The sequence below is a fragment of the Amblyomma mixtum genome, chromosome 2 (genome assembly GCF_055824585.1).
Source record: "Amblyomma mixtum isolate Tamu chromosome 2, ASM5582458v1, whole genome shotgun sequence".
Classification (NCBI taxonomy): Eukaryota; Metazoa; Arthropoda; class Arachnida; order Ixodida; family Ixodidae; genus Amblyomma; species Amblyomma mixtum.
This window is the reverse complement of record NC_143013.1, coordinates 60,698,765-60,721,389: the sequence shown is the minus strand read 5'-3', so window position 1 is coordinate 60,721,389 and position 22,625 is coordinate 60,698,765. Positions and strand designations below refer to the sequence as shown.

Here is a 22,625-nt window from a genome sequence, read left to right as displayed (position 1 = left end):
TTTGTTTTCTCAACGACCCCTCAATTTCAGTGCCAGACAGGCCAGTTTGTTTCGGCAAATCAGAATCGTTCCTACTGCCCTTTCTTACGCTGTCTTCTTCGCAATAGCTGATTCTCCAGCGTGTGAGCCGTGCGGTTGCGTTGAAATGATCAGGCACCTCCTCTGTGACTGCCCTCGTTTTGAGCGAGAGCGCCTTCCTGGCTGCTGCTCTCCACCGCTTGGACTCACTTCCTCAAACAGATCCACGATTCTAGGGCTTGGACAAAACCTTCCTCACAAATGAAAGCGTTGAAAGAGCTCCTGAGGTTCTTAAAGGGCTCTGGGTTGTGTTCCCGTTGTAGTGCCGGCGCTCACATTTCGCTGGCGGGCCTGTCTAAACCAGCGCTGCGCGCCCGCCGGCGCTCAAAGCAGGCCCAGACTTTCTCGGACAAGTCGCGACATGCAGCGTGACTCATCCCGCCGCCGCGGCGCCGACACGGACCCTTCTTCCTCTCCTCCTCTCCGTCGGTGCGAACTCCTCCGACGCTCGCCGGCTCTCGACCATTGGCCTAATTTGAACGGTGGCCAGTGATTGGGGGATTTGAACGGCTGGCTGCCGTAACCGTTACCAGCGGCTATAAAAACGAAGCCGCGCTGAACCCGAGCAGCAGACGGGCAGCAGAAGAGCCATCACGCCGGAGCTACGCTCGCCGCCGGGGCCGCCCTTCTTCTTTGTGCTAGCCCGTGGTGCTCTTGTCCCTTGTATCATGTAAAAGCCCTTGTACATACTGTACATAAACGTCCTTTTACTCACCGTTGCCTCGACCGTTTCCTGGCTCGGACTCCCAGTCCCAACATTGGATGGCAGCTGCGGGATCGACCGGCGTCAGCTACCTCGGCGCGGTGAGTGCCTGATGTTTTCCCCTCAATTCGCCAGACTGCTCTAGCACACGTAATTGTAGTTTAGAGTAGGGCTGTGTGTAGCACTGTAGAAAGCTTTGCTGTTTCGAGCCAAGTCGGAGCGCTTTGAAACGAAAGCTGGTGCAGAGGGAGTAAACGAGGCGTTTTGGAAAGAATTACTTGCGCGTGTCATGCTAGTAGCGCTATAGTAGTGAACCGCAAGGGAATTCTTAAAGGGCAAACTACAAGAGGCTATTGTGCGCGATGGAGAACTTCAAAGTGAAGGAACTCATCGAAATTTGTGAAGAGTTGGGCATTGATTTGGGCCCCGCAAAACGAAAGCATGCGATTCTTGAGATCATGCGGAAGGAGAATGTAACGGCTGAGGAAGCCAATGAGGCCTGGGATGAGATCAAAGAACGCCGTGAGCGCCAGGCCGAAGAGGCAGAGAAACAGAGGCAGCTTGAGATAAAACGGCGTGCTCGCGTCAGGAAACTGAGGGGCCTGGAGCTTGAAGCGCACGAGATCGATTTCGAGAGATATAAAACATTGTCCGCTCTGCATGAGACTAGCGGTCAGCAGCTGAGAGACAGGCCGCAGCCCTTCGTGATCGCCGAAGATATGGCGAAATATTTGGCGGAGTTCGAGCGCGTCTGCGAGAGAAAGCGCGTTGAGCGGAATGGTTGGGCACAGAAGTTGGTGGCCCTGCTTTCCAGCGAAGCGTATGACGTTGTCAAGCGCCTGTTGGACGGCGGTTTGGCGGACTACGATGAGCTTAAAAGCTTCTTACTGACGAGATATAACGTGTCACCGCTGGACCTTCGCCAAAGGTACCTGCGAGAGAATAGCACCCCATCGTTTAACGATTTTCCCTACCAGTTTAAAGCCGACATTTTGGAATGGCTCGAAAATGCGGAAGGTTCGGAAGATCGGGACACAGAAGTAGAGTGCGTCGCTGTGGAGCAGCACTGCCAGTGCGGCACAGAGGAACGTAGTCCGTACTTGGCAGATGTAACTGCTGCTGTAACAGTGGAAGGTGTCTCACATTCGCGAACGGAGGGAACCTCTCTACCATCAGATAACGTAGTCACAGCATCGGACGATGCACTTATAGAGGTCTCGCCCATTCAGATTGTGTCGGAGTTACCGGAAAGCGGATCTCCTAGCGAGTCAAAAGCAGAAGTTGCAGAGCAGGGCAGAGAGGACGTCCGTCTGGACATTAGTGAAAACGCTTGCGCCGACGCAAGCGAAGTAGATGAGGACGGCACACCGTGTTGTGCAGCGCGTTCGGCAGAGATGCAGAAACACGAAACTTACGATCAACGGAAGCAGGCGCATGAAGAGTTTGCGGACGCTGAGTTGTGCGTTAGTGTGTCTGGCGAGGAATGCGAAACGAGTCCCGTGCTTTCGCACTGCTCTGAGCTTTGCGACTTTCCAGAAAGCAGCTGCAGTAGCGGGAACACCGCGACTGGGTGCAAAGCCGACCCTCATCCGAAATTGGCTGAAACGCGTCAGGAGCATGACGAGAACTGTATACCAGCACTCATGTCAGTTGAAAACACTGGTTCGTCCGCGCCTGAAGACACTAAGGTGCTGGACGACAGTGGAGTACAGAACGTTCCAGACGACATGGGGGCTGTAGACGTCATTCCTTCCGAGAAAGATGAGGACGAATGCGCACTCAGAGACGCTGAGCAGGAAGAGCGCAGCTTTGAGGAACTTAGTGAAGGCGCCAAAGACAGGTCTGATCTAGGTAGCGCACGTGAATCGGCTGAGAATCACAGTGACATTGTCAGAGAACAGGAACCTAGGCGACGAAAGCAGCATGTGCTTCCTCAGGAGAAAATGATAGGAAAGCACGAGAAAGAAAGCTGCAACCGGAAGGAAAGTAACAGCCAGTTCCGGAATGTGAGCTATCGCCACAAGGTGATAGCCAAACAAGAGAAACAGTATTGCTATCGAAAAATGAAAGGCAGGCATAAGAAAGAAAGCTGCAACCGGAAGGAAAGTAACAGCCAGTTCCGAAATGAGAGCTATCACCACAAGGTGATAGACAAGCAGTGCTGCCGCCGAAAGGACAGTAAAGGCAAGCTCCAGAGAGAGAGAGCTGTCACCGAAAGACGGTGAAAGGCAGGCAAAAGAAAGAGTGGTGCCTCCGAGAGATGAAAGGCAGGCATAAGAAAGACGGGCGCTGCCGAAAAGAGAGAAATGGCAAGCGCGCAGAGATGGGTTGCCACCATCGGAAGCGCCAACGTCGCCGGCAAAATGACCCTAGTAAAGTCAGTCACGTGGTTAGCCCTGAAACTAACGTCAGAACCAGAGCTAGAGAAATGTGCGAGGCATCACTATCGCGCAAAGCGAAGCGCATAACTGTGCCGAGGCACATGGATCTGGGCAGTAGAATAGACTGCAAAAAGAAACCGTGCAAGCATTCGCGCGGGAAAGAGTATCAAGGCAGGAAACCGAGATACAAGAGAGTGCTGCCCAGGAGGCGAAAAATTAAGGTGCAGGACAAGCGTGAATTTTGCCGCCAGCACGGCGAGAGCAAGACGCGCAAAGGCGCGTGCTCTCTAGATGGCTCTCGCTTTCCGCTGCAGTCACGAGACAAACCGCGCTCCCACAGAAAGCGGCACGCGCGCACAGGGAAAACGCGAGGACGGCTCAAAAAGCGAAAGACTGTACGAGGCCGCAGTGACAGGGGCAAGAAAATTTGCAAGAAACCGTCTAAGCGCCCGGCCAAGCACAGTTATCGCGATAGAAAGCCGCGATTCGAGATGACGCCACTTAGTAGGCGTAAAATCAAAATGCCGTGTAGATGTGAACCTGACATCGAGCGGAGAGGCAAAAGGGTGCGCGAGAAAGTCAAGACTCGTGGAAGGCCTGACCTGCCACCACGAACAGAGAGAAAGAAACAACGGTCCAACCGGAAGCGTTGCGCACTGGAAATTGAACACCGCGACTGGCGTGCGAAGCGCAAAGAACGGGAAAAGTCGTCAGTAAGAGAAAACAAATCATCCTCGTACTGTACCGCCCGTAGAAACTGGAAAGACAAGTACAGAGAGAACGAAAAGCGCGTCTACCGCGAAAGAGGCAGATACATTAGCTTCCACGGTAGTAGAGAGAGAGAAAAAAGCGCAGCTACAGCGAAAGAGGCAGAGTCATTAGCTTCCGCGGTTGCGGGTGTCGTTTAACCGAGTTGAACGCTGGCGTGGACGCACTAAGCCGTGTGTTCTAAGCAAGGCTGCCTTCGCCTCCTCGTGACCTACATTTTGTCTCTTCACGAACAGCTGTTTTAAGTTCGCTCGCAGATCGGGGAAAAATTTATGTCCTCATTTGTGGCCTCAGCTGAGTGGTCTTCTGGCCGAGTGATCTCAAGAGAGCGAATTTGCTTTGCATTCATTTTATTCCGTATGTGACATATGTTTGACATCTCGAGTTAATTACTTAGGAGTTCTTGTATCCCAGATGTGTCTCTTGTAGAAGAGGGAACAGAAAGGGGACAGAAATATAGCCAGCAGAGTTTTTTTGACTTTGAAGTCTGGTGTTTTGACGGGTGACGGAGGGCACTTGCTCGTGTTGGGTGTTGCTTGTTGTCGGTCGGTTCTTCGCAACATGCAGAACGATCAACGACCGATGCTGTGAAGCCAGCTTTTCCGAAGGACCGAGCGAAGCTGATCCAGTCACCTGGGCGACTAAGCTGCGGAGCAGTGATCCTGTCTTGACGAGCGGGACCCGTTCTCGGAAAGGAGCCTGGAGCTACCTGCGGCTGAACACCGGACGAGAACTTGGAGGAGCCTGGCGTACGAACGCGCCCCGCATCCGAGCCACGCGGAAGTAGCTCGTCTTCGTGGCGCATTGTCTGGCGGCGGTGGTGCTGTAGTGCCGGCGCCCACATTTCGCTGGCGGGCCTGTCTAAACCAGCGCTGCGCGCCCGCCGGCGCTCAAAGCAGGCCCAGACTTTCTCGGACAAGTCGCGACATGCAGCGTGACTCATCCCGCCGCCGCGGCGCCGACACAGACCCTTCCTCCTCTCCTCCTCTCCGTCGGTGCGAACTCCTCCGACGCTCGCCGGCTCTCGACCATTGGTCTAATTTGACCGGTGGCCAGTGATTGGGGGATTTGAACGGCTGGCTGCCGTAACCGTTACCAGCGGCTATAAAAACGAAGCCGCGCTGAACCCGAGCAGCAGACGGGCAGCAGAAGAGCCATCACGCCGGAGCTACGCTCGCCGCCGGGGCCGCCCTTCTTCTTTGTGCTAGCCCGTGGTGCTCTTGTCCCTTGTATCATGTAAAAGCCCTTGTACATAATGTACATAAACGTCCTTTTACTCACCGTCGCCTCGACCGTTTCCTGGCTCGGACTCCCAGTCCCAACACCGTCTACAACATTTAAGCTTCAAGTGTGCGCCCTCTGTCCCTTTCGGTGAAGACTTGAAAAACTCATTTCGTTGCCGCTCTTTTTCCTTTTTTTCCATTTGTACCCCTCCCTACGCCTACGGTAGCCTGCTGGGCATCGCCTGGTTAATCTCCCTGCCTTTCTGTCCTTCTTTATTTTCTCTCTCTCTTCGTTGGCCGTCATGCCTTCTCCGGAAGCAGAAAAAGGAGGCAGAGATCACTGCATAACCGACGACATACCATGAGAAAAGGCAAAAAATTGTATATGACTATTTTTGCTTGGATCCCTCTCCAGGCATACCAAAAGCTCACCCTAGGACGTGAGCCACCACACCGATCGAACCCGCGCATAACATTTCGGTGGAGGGGAAATGCCCATATGCCCTTTCTTGGAGAGGCCGGGAGAAGAAGATGGCCTCCCCGAACATCTTATCCCACCCATTTGGCCATCTCCGGCCAAAAGTATCACATCACACTTTCCGGCATCAGTCGGTGTAAGCGTATCGACGTTTGCGAAGTGATACTACATGCATATCTGTCACAGAAAAGGGATGCACACCACTTTCCTTGCGTAGCGTATATCTCAGAAATAAGTTCTGGAAAGCCGCCGTGTTGGCTCTGCGGTTATGTTACTCAGCTGCTGACCCGAAAGACGCGGGTTCGATCGCGGTCGCGACGGTCGCATTGCGACGAAGGCGAAATGAGGTCTGTGTACTGTGCAATGTGCACGTTAAGGACCCGCAGGAGACCCTAATTTCCGGAGCCCTCCGCTACAGCGTCCATCATAGCCTGAGTCGCTTTGGAACGTTAACCCTATAAATCACAAGCCGATTTTGGACAGCTATCTTCATGCTTAGCAAATAATTTCCGCAAATTAACTGCAGGCTCTGAAACCTGAAGCAGCTGTCAAGTGATGTTCAATCGGTCTAGAACGACCAACTACGCAAGATAGCCAACACATCAATAGTTTTTTGTTTTTCATGGAACACGATTGAAGACAATGCCAGCTTGCACAAAGGCTACTTTTGATGAATACCTCGCCTTCCTGAAGTTTTAACCTATGTCCAGTGTGTGATAGTGTTGTATGTGCGTACAAGCGCTCATTGGATAACGAGCGCTGTCATTTGTCGCTCTTCTAATGCCCAATTTTCTACCTGTAAGTATGTGTAGTGCTGGCAGAAGCACTATCATCCCTGTGCCTCCGGTACCTCATGTCTCGTATTTTGTCCTCTTCGCTTGCACAGCTGTTCTACCATTCATACCCAGCCGCACTTGCTCCTGCAGCCCGATAAGAACGGAATAATAAGCTACCCAGGCTCAGCAACGATTGAAGTGAAAAGGTTGTAAAAAATTCTTTCCAGTAAATTTCATCCTGTCGTAACGAGGCAGTAGTATGGCAGTGCCCGCTTGTTAGGGGGCGTACTGCACAGTCATCCACACACCTGTCTGGAACGCTCGAACAGCGCAGCGGGGAGTACAGTTGTGTACCAGTGACAGATGGCTCGAAACCTGGCCTTACTATGCATGCGCGTTCGCATAAATCTCGTTTAACTCCTTTTTTTTTTAAAGCTCCGAACTAAACAAGAATATGCGTCTTCCGTATGGGACCCTAAGATTAAGTCACTGATTAATACTTTAGAATCAATTCAGAATCGTACAGCCCGTTTTATTTTGTCTAACTACTCGCGTTCATCTAGCGTCACACCAATGAAGAGAACTCTAGACCTTCCAGATCTTTCACTGCGACGTCATCGTTTTTCAAAAAAAAAATATATTACACAAACCAATCGCTAAAACGAAGTCTTTTCACTGTTCCAAGTTATGTATCATCTCGTATTGATCACCGACTCAAAGTGAGTGTTCCAAGTTGCAGAACTAACCAGTATTTTTATTCTTTCCTGCCCAAGACCAGCTCACACTGGAATCACCTGCCCGCCAGCATCGTCTTCATCTGATGATGATGATGATGATGTCCTCGGGCTGAATGGCACATACCCACGGCGGGGGATTGGCCAGGGTGCATAGCGGATACAAACGCACTCATGTACAGGGATCTCTGAACCGGAAGCTTTTAAATCTGCTCTTCTTCATCACCTATGTTAACAACTCTCCTTATTGTATTTTATTTTGTATAAATATACTTACCACTCCTATCTGTAACGCCTCAATGGCCCTGATAGTAACGAAATAAATAAATAAATAAATAAATAAATAAATAAATAAATAAATAAATAAATAAATAAATAAATAAAAGCTGTATCGGGCCCGCTACACAGCGGTGATTGTTATAAATGCAAAACAGAACACGCCGCTCGAGCGTTCAACATACGTGTGGGCGACTACATGATAATGCGCCTGCATCTGAAGCACTTGTTCAGTACGCCGGTTCCAATGCAAGGAGTGCATTTTCCGGTGGCGCCCGCCTGCAGGGCAGCACGTGTCAAAACTTGGAGGGGGGGGGGGGGGGTGCAGAAACTTTTTACCTCGGTGTCACCGATGCGCACTTGTTGCGTGCGTGCACAAATACCCTTAGAGTATGTAGGGGCACTTTCGGTCTCGGAGGAGATGCCCTCGACTCAGCGTGGCAAGCTCAGCGAGTAACAAGCCGCTAAGCGGCAAAAGGGGGTGGTCGTTTCGTGCCAAGCTTTCGCTAGTCACAAGCCAGAGAATGTGCCGGAGCCCAACGTTCACGAACTAGCTTTATGTAGCAAAAGCACTACAGACTGACGAATTGTAAACACTGGTAACACAAATTTATCTAAAACAATGAAATATATGCAAAATAACACTACAGCACGAAGGTCTTGCAACCACAGAGCGCTAACACACGAAAGAAGCAACCAAAATAAAACACAATTTGTTCACCAGGCACTGCGAGAGTCCGACGACCGGAAGGTGACGACGGTCCGTCTCGAAGACTGCCACACGCTGCCTCGCAGGTCCGTGGCTAAACGAGTGATGTTGTCCCGGGAGTCGTACGGAAGCGCTTCCTCCATGGAGGAAGGAAAGCAGTAAGGAAAGGCGTTTACGTCACACTTTTTGAAGCCGGGCGGGAAGGCTCCCCCTGCGCCTCCCTTGCTGGGCCCTCTTCTCAGCGCGCTTACGCATGCGCAGCAGACAATGCCGCAAACGACGCCGCTGCGCCCAGCCTTATTAATATTGGCTGCGCCGGTGGCCAAAGACTCCCAGTAGGCATTGCGAAAGCGCGTGACTTACGGCACACTCTCTGGCGTGCAGCTCGGATAGCGAGGGCCTCTCCTGAGTTTCCCTCCCTCCATGACTTTCTCAAGCTAGTACTATGATACGGCTAACCGGCGGCGCTAAAGATCCTTCATTAATAGGGCGCGCCGCGTCTGTTTCTTACTTCGCGCCAAGGCAGGCGCGCACATACGCTAAGCATCATCAGTAGAACTGCTCTGTCACCCTCCCGCCGAGGCTCGCGTTCCTATTGGTCAGGCCAGGCCAGAGGTTTCTAGAAAATTCGAGTCTCTTCTTTCCAAGCCGGCGCCGCCATGTGCGAGCGAATTGGAGGGGGCATCAGTCAACACTCAAGGTTACGTGCTCTTCATTGGTAATCAGGGGTTTTTTCTCGAAGCTTCTCGAATTGGGTACGGCGCGCACGGGCGAGATTCCTTCCGCGCCGAGCCGTCTTTCTAAACCTCTGCCGGTTTTTCAGCCTTCGGAAGCCCTACGCATTCAAGGTTTGAACCTAGTATTTTTCGAGTGCCCACGCATGCGCGGCATGGACACTAGCGAGAGTGTAGAGTTCGGCGAGATGCGGCAGCAACATCCGCTCTGACAGGTCGATGAAAATGTGGTATTTGACAAGTTTAAAAGATTGCACATCCACTGGCACTGTGAAGGCACTTTTGTTATGGATCTCTACGTCCTCCTTTCTAACAGAAGCTCACTGAGGCGTAGTACGCTTCATCCTCCAATTGGGCCATTTACACTTTAGTTTACGCCGAGTTAAGTATTCCCAATACATCATTTTGTTTTCTGAGTTGCATGTGTTCTCTTCGTCTCTTTGTTTCTCAGACTACCAATCCCAGTAGCTCCTGACTGCCATCAGTGGAGTCAGCGAAGTATTACGGAACTGAACTCGCAATCGCCATCGACGCCTGAAAAATGGATTAATCGCTATTGTATGTTCGGCAACATGGTCCACGAAGCCTTCTAGTTGCAGTGCCTCATTTGATTACGCTCGCCAAGCCTTGCTCGGGAAAAAGAAACCTAGTGCATTTAAAGCGTTCCCGCATTTCCGACTGGCTATTACAAATATTCATGGGACTAAGACGTTTAGCATCAAATAGTAATGAGATAACACCCGTTTCGTCTAGTAAAATTTCGATATTCGAACACCCTTCATTAAAATACCAATGAAAAAACTTTTGCACCACTACTGCCTTTTATTTTTGAAAAGGAAGGAACCGGTCAGATATACAGAATGCATGCCATGTGTCGGTCAGCGATTGTAAACCCGCACTGGTCGATCTCGCCGCTGCTAGCGTCGAAGTGGCAGAGGAGCATGCTTGGAAGAAGGCTTGTGCCCAACAGCATTACGATGCTTACAGGATGCCATAGCTCTTCCAGAGATCAATAAACTCTGTTCCAGAAAGCTTGTAGTAAATCTTTTTTTCTATTCTTGCGTTCATGTCTGCCGTGAAGTGGTTCTTCCAGTCACCTACGGTACCTTTACGGATGAAGGTCGCTTTCCTAGGGTACTTCAGCGAAACTTGCACGTAGTGCTTAATCCCAGGACAGATGTTCTCGTCGCTGCTCAGTGGCTTCTCGAAGAACTCCTTGATTTTGCCAGCTGTGCTCTCCTTCATGTAGTCTATTGTGCTAAACCTCAGGACGCGGTCTAGAAGCTCTGGTTCTTGGACGAGTCTTAGGTGGTACTCTTCTCCCAGAAAAGCTGCCAGCTTTAGCACTTGACTTCGTGGGTCGGCCTTAATGTCCTCGTAGTGCATGAAAAGGACGTTGGGGTCGTTACGGTGGGAGTACCAAGACAGCACGTGATCGAAGTAGTCGCCAAAATCGTTGGCGCCTTGCATGAAGATCTCAAAGAAGTCTTCAAATTTTCCATCAGAGAAATCGTACGCTGTGAAAGCTTTCGTGTGATAAAAGAAAGAGACGCATACGTCCTTGGGATTCCTGCAAATCCACACGTACTTGGTTGTGGGACTCTTGGGTATGAGGTCGTATTTAAAGTGCGTCTTGATAAGACCAGGCCGCATCATTTTCTCGACGTCTTCGGCTCCGAATATCTCGATGAAGGGCGAGCTCCTGTAGAATTCTAGCCCACTGGTAGCTGGCACACCGTGGTGATAAATAAGGTAGCCGATTTGTTGCAGCCATATAGTTCCACTTTTCGGAAATGTGACGAGGAAGGTGTCACCCGTTCTGGGCTCATACTGCAATGCCGAACGGAAAAGTACGGCCGAGATGTATCGGTTTAACGTGTGGCCGTCTATGATTCGGTAGACAGGTCCTCCAAACTGCTTCACTTCGATGGCATTCTGGGAATTGATACGTTTGATTGTTGCAGGGAATGAAATCGGCGAGCCTAGAAAAAAAAAGAAACAAGCAACCGAGAAATCTATTATTTTGTGCATTGCTTGAATTTCGAGTGAGGTTTCTAGGTAAGACAAAATGTTAACATAAAGACTACTTATGTTAAGGTCTTCAGGACTGAAAGATTTCTTTTTGGTGAATCACTGTATTTGTGACCTTTGCCGTTCCGTCATTTAGAACCAGGCATGAGAGTAATTGAAGTACAGTAATGGAATTACAGTAATTGATTTATGTGCAACTGTAATTTCTTATGTATTTGATCCCTTTTTTGCTTTAATAATTTGGTAATGTAAATAATTATTTTTCCGCAATAATTTCCCAGCAAAAGTAATGCTGATTGCTGAAAACCTGGAATGCATAACGGCTCTCTTTATCCGCAAAAATTTAAGGTCGTATACCCGGCAGTGCGGCTCGAAATCAGGACCGGCGTGTGGAAAGCCGAAACTATGTAACGGATTTGCAAGTACTAAAGTATTGAGAAAGACCATGCGTCCTAAATGTGCCAGCATCTTTAACTGGCTCCGGTGCTGCATCGCTAAATGCACCTTGTTAAAGGTTCTTTTCGGCTACATCACTGGCGTATTCATGCTGTAATTTGAAGCGTGAGATGGCATTTCGTGATTCCTTTTTGTTCATGTAATGTTTCAGTGGAGTACTTGCGAGTTTAGATCAAATTTATCAGAAATATTCATCGTCTGCAACTACGAAGAGCCGAGTATGCAGCAATGGTTCCAGTCCATATGGCCTCCTCCTCCTCTGGGTAAACTACCACTCTTTTCACGGCGGACAAGTCGTTTACCCAGAGTAAGCGCAAACGCGCCACCAGTACTATTGCTGTGTATTCCGCTTGTTTCGGCTCTTCGTAGTGGCAGACGATGAATATTTCTGATAACTTTGATCTAAACACGTAAGTACTCCACTGAAACATTATATGAACAAAAAGGTTGGTTGGTTGGTTTATGGGGTTTAACGTCCCAAAGCGACTAAGGCTATGAGAGACGCCGTAGTGGAGGACTCCGGAAATTTCGACCACCTGGGGCTCTTTAACGTGCACTGACATCGCACAGTACACGGGCCTCTAGAATTTCTCCTCCAAAGAAATTCAACCGCCTCGGCCGGGATCTAACCCGCGTCTTTTGGGTCAGCAGCCGAGCACCATAACCACTGAGCCCCCGCGGCGGCCTGAACAAAAAGGAATCACGAAATTCCATCTCACGCGTCAATTTACAGCATGAATATGCCAGCGGTGTAGCCGAAAAGAACCTTTTACAAGGTGCATTTAGCGATGCAACACCGGAGCCAGTTTAAGATTTGGTCAGGTGTACGTATCGCAGGTATTCCCCTGGTATGAAGCTAGCAAGTTGTGCTTGTGGTGCCCGAAGGACAGATGGCGCATGTCGAAGTTAAAAACGAGCTCGGAGCGCGCGCAGAGGTACTCCCGTGTTACGATGCTCGGGCACAGCCTGTTTATGCTCGTCACCATGGGGCGGGAGAAACAGGCTGTCACGCCCATGGCAGGAACATTTCCGAGTGCAAGTTGCTGGGGTTTATTCTCGAGAAGCAATAGATAACCTGCTTACCAGGCGTCAAACGGTTTAGAGAACTTCGAGGTGTAAGGCCTGGGGTTCGCATCTCGTTTCAGTTTGAGCGCAGTGGTAGCAAAGAGTGATTCGCCATTGTTCTTTTTTCATTCGTTTGTTCGTAGTGTCTTAAGTTGGTAATGACACGTGCTTATGAAAGAGGGCTATGGAAGAATCTGGCTAGGGCGGAATTTTGCGAGATGACCAACATCCTGTATGAAGGGAGAATTTTTTTACTTTGCGTTCTTCGGTTTTTTGTATGCATAAAAAATGTAAAGAAGTTATAAAGTAATTACATCATTTTCATAGGCAATTTAACGTAATGTCATGCCTTTTCGTGAGCAGAAATAAATAATGCAATTTCATTTACTTTACGTCGTCTTTTGAAAGGGAATTAGTATGTCATTTATTACTTTTTAAGAAGTAATTTTGCGTTGTTGGTTACAACAAATACTACTCGATGGAGGAAAAAGAAAACAGGACCACTCTGAAAGCTGTAGCTTATGTAGCATCGGGATCAAACAATATCTTATCAAAGAAGTTGCAAGAAAGTGGTTATCATTCTTCTCATAGGTTTTACATTGCTGTTGTAAACTGTGCTTTCATGCCGTGTCCTAAGATATAAACTTGTTTAGAGGGTTAAAGTTTGTATGAATAGCCACGCACTGTTTTCTGGCATGGTTCATTCTGAACACATTTATGCCACGCATCAGTCTCAACAACATTTAGTTTTGTTTGCGAAGTAATGACTATAGACGCTTGCTTACTAATGTGCGTTTCGAGAGATGGCTGGATATCTAATCCTTGGTTAAAAAGTCCTGCGTATTCTTGTATATTACTAATCGCCTTCAGAACGATGCAAGCTACGTTACTTGGTGCTGTCAAAGGAGGACGGGGTGCCACCGGCGTAGAGCACATTCCTGTTTTATTTTATAGAATTGCTTATATTGGCTGGAATATTCGGAATTTTATTGGAGATATTTTGCGTCTGAGCCTGAATACCTTCTTTAAAAACGCACAAAAACACACATATAATCTCTGAAAACTAGTGCAGGAGTGGAAAAAGCGTCAACATGTACAATTAACGGTGTGGTGAGGGCCAGTAATACTGCCAAAGGCCCGTCAGTGGTTTGCCAACTATTTCAAGGCAAACTGAAAGTAGGGGTCGATTGTTGCTATTTTGCTAGGTAGGTTCACTAACGGCATGCAGCTGATGAAACTCCTGGTGTCCGCTTGCCTACACCATCATTCTGTAACGGTGTTCGAGCATCGGAAGCACGGAGAGATCGTTATACTGCTCACATATTTGGGGCAATAAATAACGACTGTATCGCCGATTAAACGGTTCTGGCCAAGGTCAAGCGAAGGACTGCTGACCGGGTAGTACGAGCCCTAAGAAAGTCCCGTTGCCACTGACGCGGCTTTCCCAGTGTTTTTGTCGCAATATAGAAGGCCATCTGGAAAGAGTCTTCGTTGTCCTTCTAAAATAGTGGGAATAAAATTCACCTTTTATTCATTACTTTTTCTTCCACCTAACGCCCCAACAAAATATGATTCTACGGATGCCACCTACTAAGAATAGCCTCTGCGCAGGTAAGTTAGCAGGGCAATTAGGCTTCGGTCGCTCGCCATGCTGGAAGAACGAGTGTTAAATTACCCAGTGGGACAAGGCCATGAAAACCAACCACTCACCTGCTGTGGGAAACGCTTTCGACTGCAACAGCTGTTCCATTCCGAACTCTGGCAGGTTGCTGGGTGCAATCTGGAGCTCAAATGTGCGCGTCTTTCGTTGCCACAGAGGTAAAGAGGAAAAAGAGCTTTACGCTGTCTAGAGCTATACATGAAATGCGTAGCATTGGAGCGACACCTGTCGATTAGTTTTTGAATAGGCAGCGACGGAGAGGGCCGTAAACGGTCGGTACATGCAAATTAAGCGGAACCATTATGAAAGAGAACGCTACTCCAGCAAACTCATTTGGAACTAAGGCGCAAACACGTGTCAGTAGCGTTAAATACGCTTTCTGGAACACGGTTGAACAAGGACATTTCTTAAGGACGGGAACAATGGCTGCCGGAGCCATTATTAGAAAGGCCTTCTCTGGCTATCATGATCCCATCACTTAGGCATAACGAGCTGTGTCTGAGTTATTTTTTGCTGAGGGTGAAATAGGAAACTCAGACATATCCAGTAGAATTGACAGAGCTCTATGATGCGCGAACTTTCCACATTTATCTCCAAAAGGCCGTCTTTACACTACACGCACGAGCGGAGTTGATTTTGGGTGATGTTCACATGTTAAAATTGGTTTGAGCGTAGTTTTTTTTTTAATGATTTCTACACACTTAAAACTGGAATCCTCCTTGACCGATAATAAATTGTGTTAATACTTGGTATGCCTGGAGGCCAAGATTCATGGCCCTCGGCATCAACCTTCATGTGCGAGGAGGCCCATACAGGCGCTCTTCAAATATTTATTAGGCATAGGCTTGAGCGCTAAACTGGAGACTCAGTGACGAAGTGCTTTGTTTTTTCAGATTTCAAGTGCGACATGAACACGACCGACACTACCCTTTGCTTTGATCTTTCGTTCTTTAATTTCCGTCTCTTCTCATGTGTAGGGTGGCCAATCGGAATTTGCCTGGTATACCTTGCTGCCATTCCTCTCTTCTGTTTCTCTCTTAGTGTACGTGTTATCATCTTCACAAAGCAACTACTAGATAAGAAAAAGTCATCACCCTGCTGAAGGACATCATGAATGGAACTCGGCTGACATTTGTTGGAGTTCCTTTATTCGAAGACTTCCGACAGAGGTCCATTGTTAGAGGAGACCGAACTACTTTCGGCGTTCAATAAAAGACGCTTGTTTGTATTCGCTTTCATAATCAGTAGGCTGCGTATGAAAATAAAAGTGTGCTTTTCGTAGGCGAAGAAAAAGAAAATTGTACTTTCTGACAGCCGAACTAGGAGGTGCGCTTATTGTGTGATCTTGTTAGTTACACGAGTAAATACTGTAATTGTTTGGCGCCAAGGAATGCCGTCTGGGCGCGAAGGAATGCCGGACACCTGAACCGAGCCGTAAGGGAAGGGAGGAAGGTGGGAGTGAAAGAAGAAAGAGAGAAAGAGGTGCCGTAGCGGAGGTTGGTTGTTTGGTTGGTAACAACTTTATTCATAGTCCTGCAGAGCTTTCGCCGACGGGGCCTTAGGCCTCCCACGTGGGGACGTCGAGGCGCTGCCTCGCCGTCGCCTCGCGGGCCTGCTGGACGGCCCAGAGTTGGTCCCCGAGGCTGGGGCTGCGCAAGGCAGCGGCCAACCGCGGCGGGAGGGTTCCGGTTAGCCCCGTGAAGGTTCTTGTTGCAGTCCCAGAGCATGTGAGTTAAAGTGGCTACATTGGCGTGGCAGACCTTGCATATATTTGTCGGGTATGTACCGGGGTAAAACCTGTGGCACAGTTCCGGGTTGGGGTACGTGAGCGTCTGCAGTTGTCTGAGGGTCACCGCGTGCGCCCTGTCCAGCTTGTCGCTGGGCGGAGGGAAGGTTCGGCGGGCCAGGCAGAGGGCCTTGGTAATTTCGTTGTAGCTGGTCAAGCAGTCTTTGGTGCTATTCCACGGACGACGGTCGCCGGCGCGGTTCGCGAGCTCGCGCGCCTTGGCGTGTGCCGTCTCGTTGCGGTTGCGATACGTCCTCGATACTTCTCCTATGTGCGCCGGGAACCATTGAATTCTGGTTTGGAATTCTACCTCCTGCTGGACTTGTCGGTTCCTCAGGACTCGGGCCGCTCTCTGTGAGATCCATCCTTTGGCGAAGTTTCTAACCGTCTGACGCGAGTCGCAGAGAACCACGGTGCACGTCGGATCCGTGAGGGCGAGTGCCACCGCCGCTTCCTCCTCCTCTTCTGCGCGTTCGCACGCTACACTTGACGTTATGCGCGTTTTGCCGCACGAATCGACGACCGCAACCGCTCATCGCGAGCGTTCTGCGTATTCCGCGGCGTCAACGAACCTTGTCCCCGTATCGTCTCCGTGGCTGTGCAGGAGAGCTCTGGCCCTGGCCACTCTTCTTCCCCGGTTGTGTTCCGGGTGGACGTTTCGTGGAATCGGGTCGACTCTTAGCGTTTGTCTGATCGCGTTTGGAATGGCGACTTTCTGGCCTTGTTGTACGTGGTAACGGATGCCGAGACTTTCCATGATCTGGCGTCCTGCTGTCGTTCCCGTTAATCTTTCCAGTTGTGAAGTGCGCTGCGCCTCGGCGATTTCGCTAAGCGTATTGTGAAGTCCGAGCTGGAGCAAGCGATGCGTGCTGGTGAACTCGGGTAGACCCAGTGCTATCTTGTACACCCTGCGAATGAGGACATTGATCTTGGCTTCTTCTCCCTTGCACCAGTTGTGGAATGCCGCAACGTACGCAATATGGCTAATGACGAAAGAGTGTATGAGTCGTGTGAGACTCTCCTCCCTCATTCCGTTTCTTCTGCTAGTGACCCTCTTGAGGATTCGCATGGCATTAGCTGTCTTGTGCTTTAATTTAGTGATCGTTTCCCCGTTGACGCCGTTGGCCTCGATTATCATGCCGAGGACCCTAATTGTGTGTACTATCGGGATGGTTGCTCCGTTTCTCGTACGTAGTCTGATCTCTTCGTCTCCGGAATAATTTCGACCACGTTAAAGATCCCCAGGTGGTCGAAATTATTCCAGGGACCTCCACTACGGCACCTCTTTCTCTCTTTCTTCTTTCACTCCCACCTTCCCCCCTTCCCTTACGGCTCGGTTGAGGTGTCCGCCGAGATATGTCAGACAGATACTGCGCCATTTCCTTTCCTCAAAAACCAATTTACCAATTTACCAACTTTTTACGTTGGAATATGATTGCCCATGAGCGCAGTAGCCTTATTTTTTTATATTTCTTCTTTAAATGCCGGAGAAAAGGACCAAATAGGAGGTACGATGCTACAAGAAACTGAATCGGTTCCTTCTTAATTCTCTTTAACTTAACGAAGGGCATGTGACCCTAAAGTTAATATTACAAAAATTAGCATAAATAATCTTTGGTAATGATCTAATTAAGCGAAATAAAATAAATACTCCGAGGAGCGTCATATGACGGGAAACAATATGTTGCTGGTTTCCCCTAGCTCCAGTGCGCCACTTTTTTTTAAAATTCCAAATGTCTTTTGAATGAATGAAATTTACGCGCTTACCGTACTTAAGTGAGCGGCCGCCGCTCGGGTCGATGGTCTGCAAGATGACAAAAATAAAAAAACGGAGGCTACGTTGAAAACCCGACTTAACTGTTTTCCCTTCCTTTTTTTTTGTTTTGTCTGTGCGATGGCTCAATAGAAGCTCCGTCTGAGGTCGCGGCGCGTGTGGTTTCCATGTTCAGAAAGAATGCGCTCATGCGCTTTATAGACTACCCTGAGTGCGGCGTCAGCCGCTCACTTTGAGACGGTGAGCGCGCAAGCTTTGTTCAATCACGATGCGTTTGGCAGCGCTACATAAAGGTAGCGCAAGAGCGCAGTCACGTGTTTTTTTTTCCATATTTCGCGGGCTTTTTTCAAATTCTGCGAAAAAGACCACGTTGAACACACTTTGCTACAAAAAACTGGATCGGTTGTTCCGTAACCCCCTTTAGAACTTAACTAAACGCACGTGACCATGATCTAAGTATTAATTTTTTTTTTCATATATAATCAAAGCTAATTAAAAAATTGGCAGTGGTTCAGCTTTGGTTAAACCTGGAGGATTGCGAAGACAACGAGGAGCGATAGAGAGGCGACGGAGAGCGCGCGGCAGCGGTTGCGGCCCCGGCACGCTAGCTATGCGCCGCTACTGCGCATGCGAAACTGGTGATCGCGACAGTGGCACTTCTTAGTCACCCGCGCAGCAACAGCGCAGCGCGCCAGCTGTGCGCCGTGTGACGTGACTGCTCCTCGCGCATGCTAAGTATGGCCTTTCCTCAGCTCCGCGAAATGGCTCGGCACCTAGCGTGGTGTTGCTTTCGCAACAATAATTTAGAGGAATTTAATTTGTACTCAGAGGGTCGCCACACGATGGGAAACCATTACCCGTCGGTTTCATTCAGCTCCAGTGCGCCACTTTTTCTTAATCCTTGGTTGAAGTTACGTGAAAACCCGGTAAGATGAGAGCGACGAAAGGTTAGGGGTAGAAATATTTGTGAGGACGAAGGTGAGGGAGGGAAAGATGCGCTGGGTGAGAGTGAGGGCGTGTTACTGTTTAAAGCGTATCCTACACCCCTAGATCTCATGACTGCTTCCTCGCCGGTCGCCTAGCCCTTATAAAAATGGTCTGTAGACTTCTTGTTGACTCTGTTGACTTTCTATAGATATTGCTTTTTGTATATCATAGTCTATAGACAAAAGTCTATAGACAAAAGTGAATGGCCATAAAGATATAGATTGGCTATTGCATTTGCATTGCCTATAGACTGTTGTCAAAGATTTGTCTATAGACAATCTATAGACTTCATAGACAGAAGCCTATAGAAACTCTATAGACTCTCCAAAACTTTTTTTGTAAGGGCTAGCTTTCAGTAAATGCCAGCTGCGACCGACCAAGACGCTCAAGTCAAGGCCATCGAGTGGGCCTATGCGGTCCGAGACCTGCATGGTCTGGACATGCAAGTCTGCAGGCCACCACTCTACTCTTTCGTCCAATAAAGTTTTACTCATTCATTCACTCGTTACATAGAAAAGAAGACGACAAAACGGACGACCCCCCCCCCCCCCCCCCCCCTCCTCCACCGTACTTCTACATTGGTGTTTCCCTGGCCGTTCTTAAAGTATCCCGTAGGGGGCAAATTCGAATTCCTGAACACGCTGGAACACGAGGATGACGACTAACGAAAACAACTAAAAAGTATAGGGTAGAGGCGAGGCTCTGCGCCGACTTTAGGTTCGATTGTCTTGCAGGCTGCGTGAACACTAGCGCATCCTCAGGGTTGAAAATGATCTTCACCGCTAAAAGTCATGAAGTGGATTGTCCGTTTCGAAGATAGAAGTGAGATGTCCGAAGACAGAACTTGCAGAAATTCGTCGCGGACTGTATTAAAAAGCATCTATATATTCTTCCAGCGTTTGAACCCTTTCTGATGAAGAGAATCTTGAAGCTAAATTTTTTTCAGGATCAGACACAGCGCCCATCAGATTCTTCGATCGACGTGAAAGCATTGCTTTACTCTATCGCCCAGGAATAATCACTTCCGTGCGTTAAAGAGGCCATCGAAGCCCACGATGTTCTGCCTTTTCAGAACGACGCCGGTGTTTCTTTCGGTGGGTCCCTTGAGTTATTAGGCTTTCACCCTGTTCTGCATATTCCTTTTGGGCACGGGGCCAATTCATGTAAAGAAATGAAATATGTATCAGGTCCTGCATTACTTCGGTTCTAAGTGACCTGTCCCCCGCGCCCAAGCGTGATCGTCTCTTCCTACTGTTACAAGCCTTCCTAGCAGTCGCCAAGACTTTTAGGTACAGTCGCAACGAAAAAATATAAGCAACAGTGACGTACCGCCGGAGCGGCTGATAGCAACGCTCGGCGCTCTACAAACATGTCGACAACAAAAGTTCCAGACGTGCTCGCAAAGCACGGCACTGCGATTTTTGTCCCTCCGGTGACGCCATTGCGCGAATCTTTTTTTTTCGTCGCGACTGTACAGTACGGTCCACTTTTAAGGGGAATATGCGATCGCGCGACCTCCGCACTTCGCGGAGTGCTGCCGCCGGGAATTTGTGGGAATTGTCGGCACAAGACGCACGGCTGGTCATTCCGCGCATGCGCCTGATGTCGCCTATTCTCGCCGCATCTGGCCGGCAGTGCTTCGTGAAGCGCGGAGGGCGCGCGGTCGCCTGTTGCCTTTAACAATGAACCGTACTGTACATCGGTAACTACATTTGTCCTCTAGATAATGCCAGTCAGAACCTTGCCAGACCAGCTTACGTGATTTTCTAGGTGTTTTCTGTAACGGCGTCACCCCATCTGGGTGACCCAGGAATTCCCTTTAAAACACTCTTGATCATATTTCTTTACTTAAGGCCGGTTCTTCTCTCCGCCCTTGTTTGCTGGGCTTATGAAAAGAGACAGCCCAGTCCGATCCTATCGTACCCTTCGTCTCAATCTAAGCTGGGGAATCGCAGCATTGTAAAATTGTACATTTAGAATGCCGTCAACATCTGTGGCAGGGAGCTTGAAAGCTGAGTTAAAGAACCGGCCCGCTTGCAAAAATCACAGGGCGCTCCTCGTAGCACAGAGAAAGAGAAAAGTAAAGCGCACCACTGGTACTCGATCCTAACAAGCACTTTTTTTCCGCCAAATAAAGCCTAAAAATATTATGCACGTTAGAGTCGAGTGTGCAAATGAAACAACGCCAGCAACGCCCTGTTATCTTCGGCGTCATAAAATGGTGGCTTGGTATTTCTGGCGCACCGACATTACCGACATCGCCTACCTAGCTTACCGCAGTCGTCGATACCGATAGCCCTTGCGAGCATCTCGTGTCCCATCTCAATGGCGTCGACGTGCACTTTAACCAACATGGAAACATCGGCAGTGAAAACGCGCCGAGTTCACTATGATGCCGGGCTGAAAAAAAAAAATCGCCGACGATTACGTTACTTTCTAAGGGGAATTTGAAGCTCAGCTCATCAGCTGGTTCAGCTTTTGGATAAATTGAGGTAAATAATTTTAGCAAGACATGTATGTACAATTACAGACAACTTGTTATTTTTCACACATACTCCTCCTTCCAGAAACACTCCAGTAACAGTTCTTGATTGTCATGAAGGAAGATTTGTGGTCGGAGAAATAGATGGATATATGCTCACTTGCTGCACCAATGCCTGGTTCTCAAAGACGAGGCCTGTTCAAGTATTTTGCGAGATTGTTCCAGCCATGGGAGGCGTTACGAGCGGGAGGAACGGGATGTTTTCCCTCTTAAGTGGTAAGAAATTCCTGTTTCTCTTTACATCTACATTAAAGTCCCCACCCACCGTGTCACCCTGGCAGGTGGCAGTTAATGGTTGACAGCGAGAGTTCGCTCTCCGTTGTCAGCGCTAACGCATGCAGCGCACATCTCTCATCACTCCACGTACCTATAAGCGTGATTCAGGCGTACACTGACCCAAGGAGCCAGTTATGCGAAGTATGGCTTCTGCGCCTACATATGGCTTTAGGGCCGCGTTTCTGACACAGCGTTGTCTATGGCAGCGGAAGCTGTTCGGAGGCTCTCTAGGCACACACTAGCGAGGCCAGGAAGCCGAACGCGCAACTGTCCCCGACGCTCCCGGTCAGGGTGCACAGCGTTTTGGCGCTCTGCTGTGCAGAGTCTGCCGAGCGCGTCGGCGCCGCCGGAGGGCCCGTCGAAAGATAAACGCGCCATGATACTATTGGAGCCCAGCATCTTGGCGCGTTGCCAAGGTTTGCATTTCGGATACCGACGTGGCAGCGAAAGGATGTGCAAAGCTAATGCTTCAAAATAAGCGATCATGTGTATCGAGACATGAAAATCTGGTGCGCGTTAAATCTAAGTCGTTGCACTTTTAGTTTTTCTGACCTTGAAAAACGGGTGCGTTTTGCAATAGAGGGCGTGTTAGAATCGAGTAAATACGGTGCACAGGTACACGCGCTAAAGTTCGTTAATTACTAGGAATGCACATAAAAGAGTGCTTGGTTGCAGAAGGAAAAGCTGTCGCGAATAAAAAAAGGTAACGGAAGTGTATGATATAACCGTTGATGACAAACGCAAGTGGAGCTAGGTTTATTGCAAAATTGTGGGTTGCTAAGTAGAGCCGGAGTAAAGGAAAGGAAGAGGGGAGGAGCGATATATTTATTACACTGCTTCTGTATAAAAAGTGAAACATTACGCGGTAAGAAATGATTGTATAGATGAAGATTCACTTTGTATTTTTGTATAATCGACGAAACCTTTTTGCTTTTCAAGTGTCACCCCCCACCACTGTAACGGCCCCACGGCCAACAGTATTTTCAAATAAAAAAATAATGCTTTTATTACGGAAGCGCACAGATTACACGAGGAAATGTGGTGTACCCTAAATTCTGTCTACTCATAATTAGCCCCTGAGAAGCCTGTCTGCGGTACCGAGACATTAACAGTAGCTGCGACTTTCGTCCTGGCTGTTAGGAAGATAACTACCGCAGTGTGTTTATAAATAATGCTGTACGCAGGGGA

At 49.0% G+C, this 22,625-nt stretch overlaps 1 protein-coding gene across 1 annotated transcript; it reads right to left on the bottom strand.

The window, feature by feature from the left end:
• Window positions 1–9,841: 9,841 nt before the first annotated feature.
• LOC149359492 (sulfotransferase ssu-1-like) lies at window positions 9,842–14,162 on the bottom strand. Its single transcript, XM_089567688.1, has 2 exons — window positions 14,123–14,162; window positions 9,842–10,842 (listed from the first exon to the last, which is right to left on the bottom strand). The coding sequence occupies exons 1-2, from the start codon at window positions 14,160–14,162 to the stop codon at window positions 9,842–9,844; spliced, it is 1,041 nt and encodes a 346-aa protein (XP_089423814.1).
• Window positions 14,163–22,625: the final 8,463 nt, after the last annotated feature.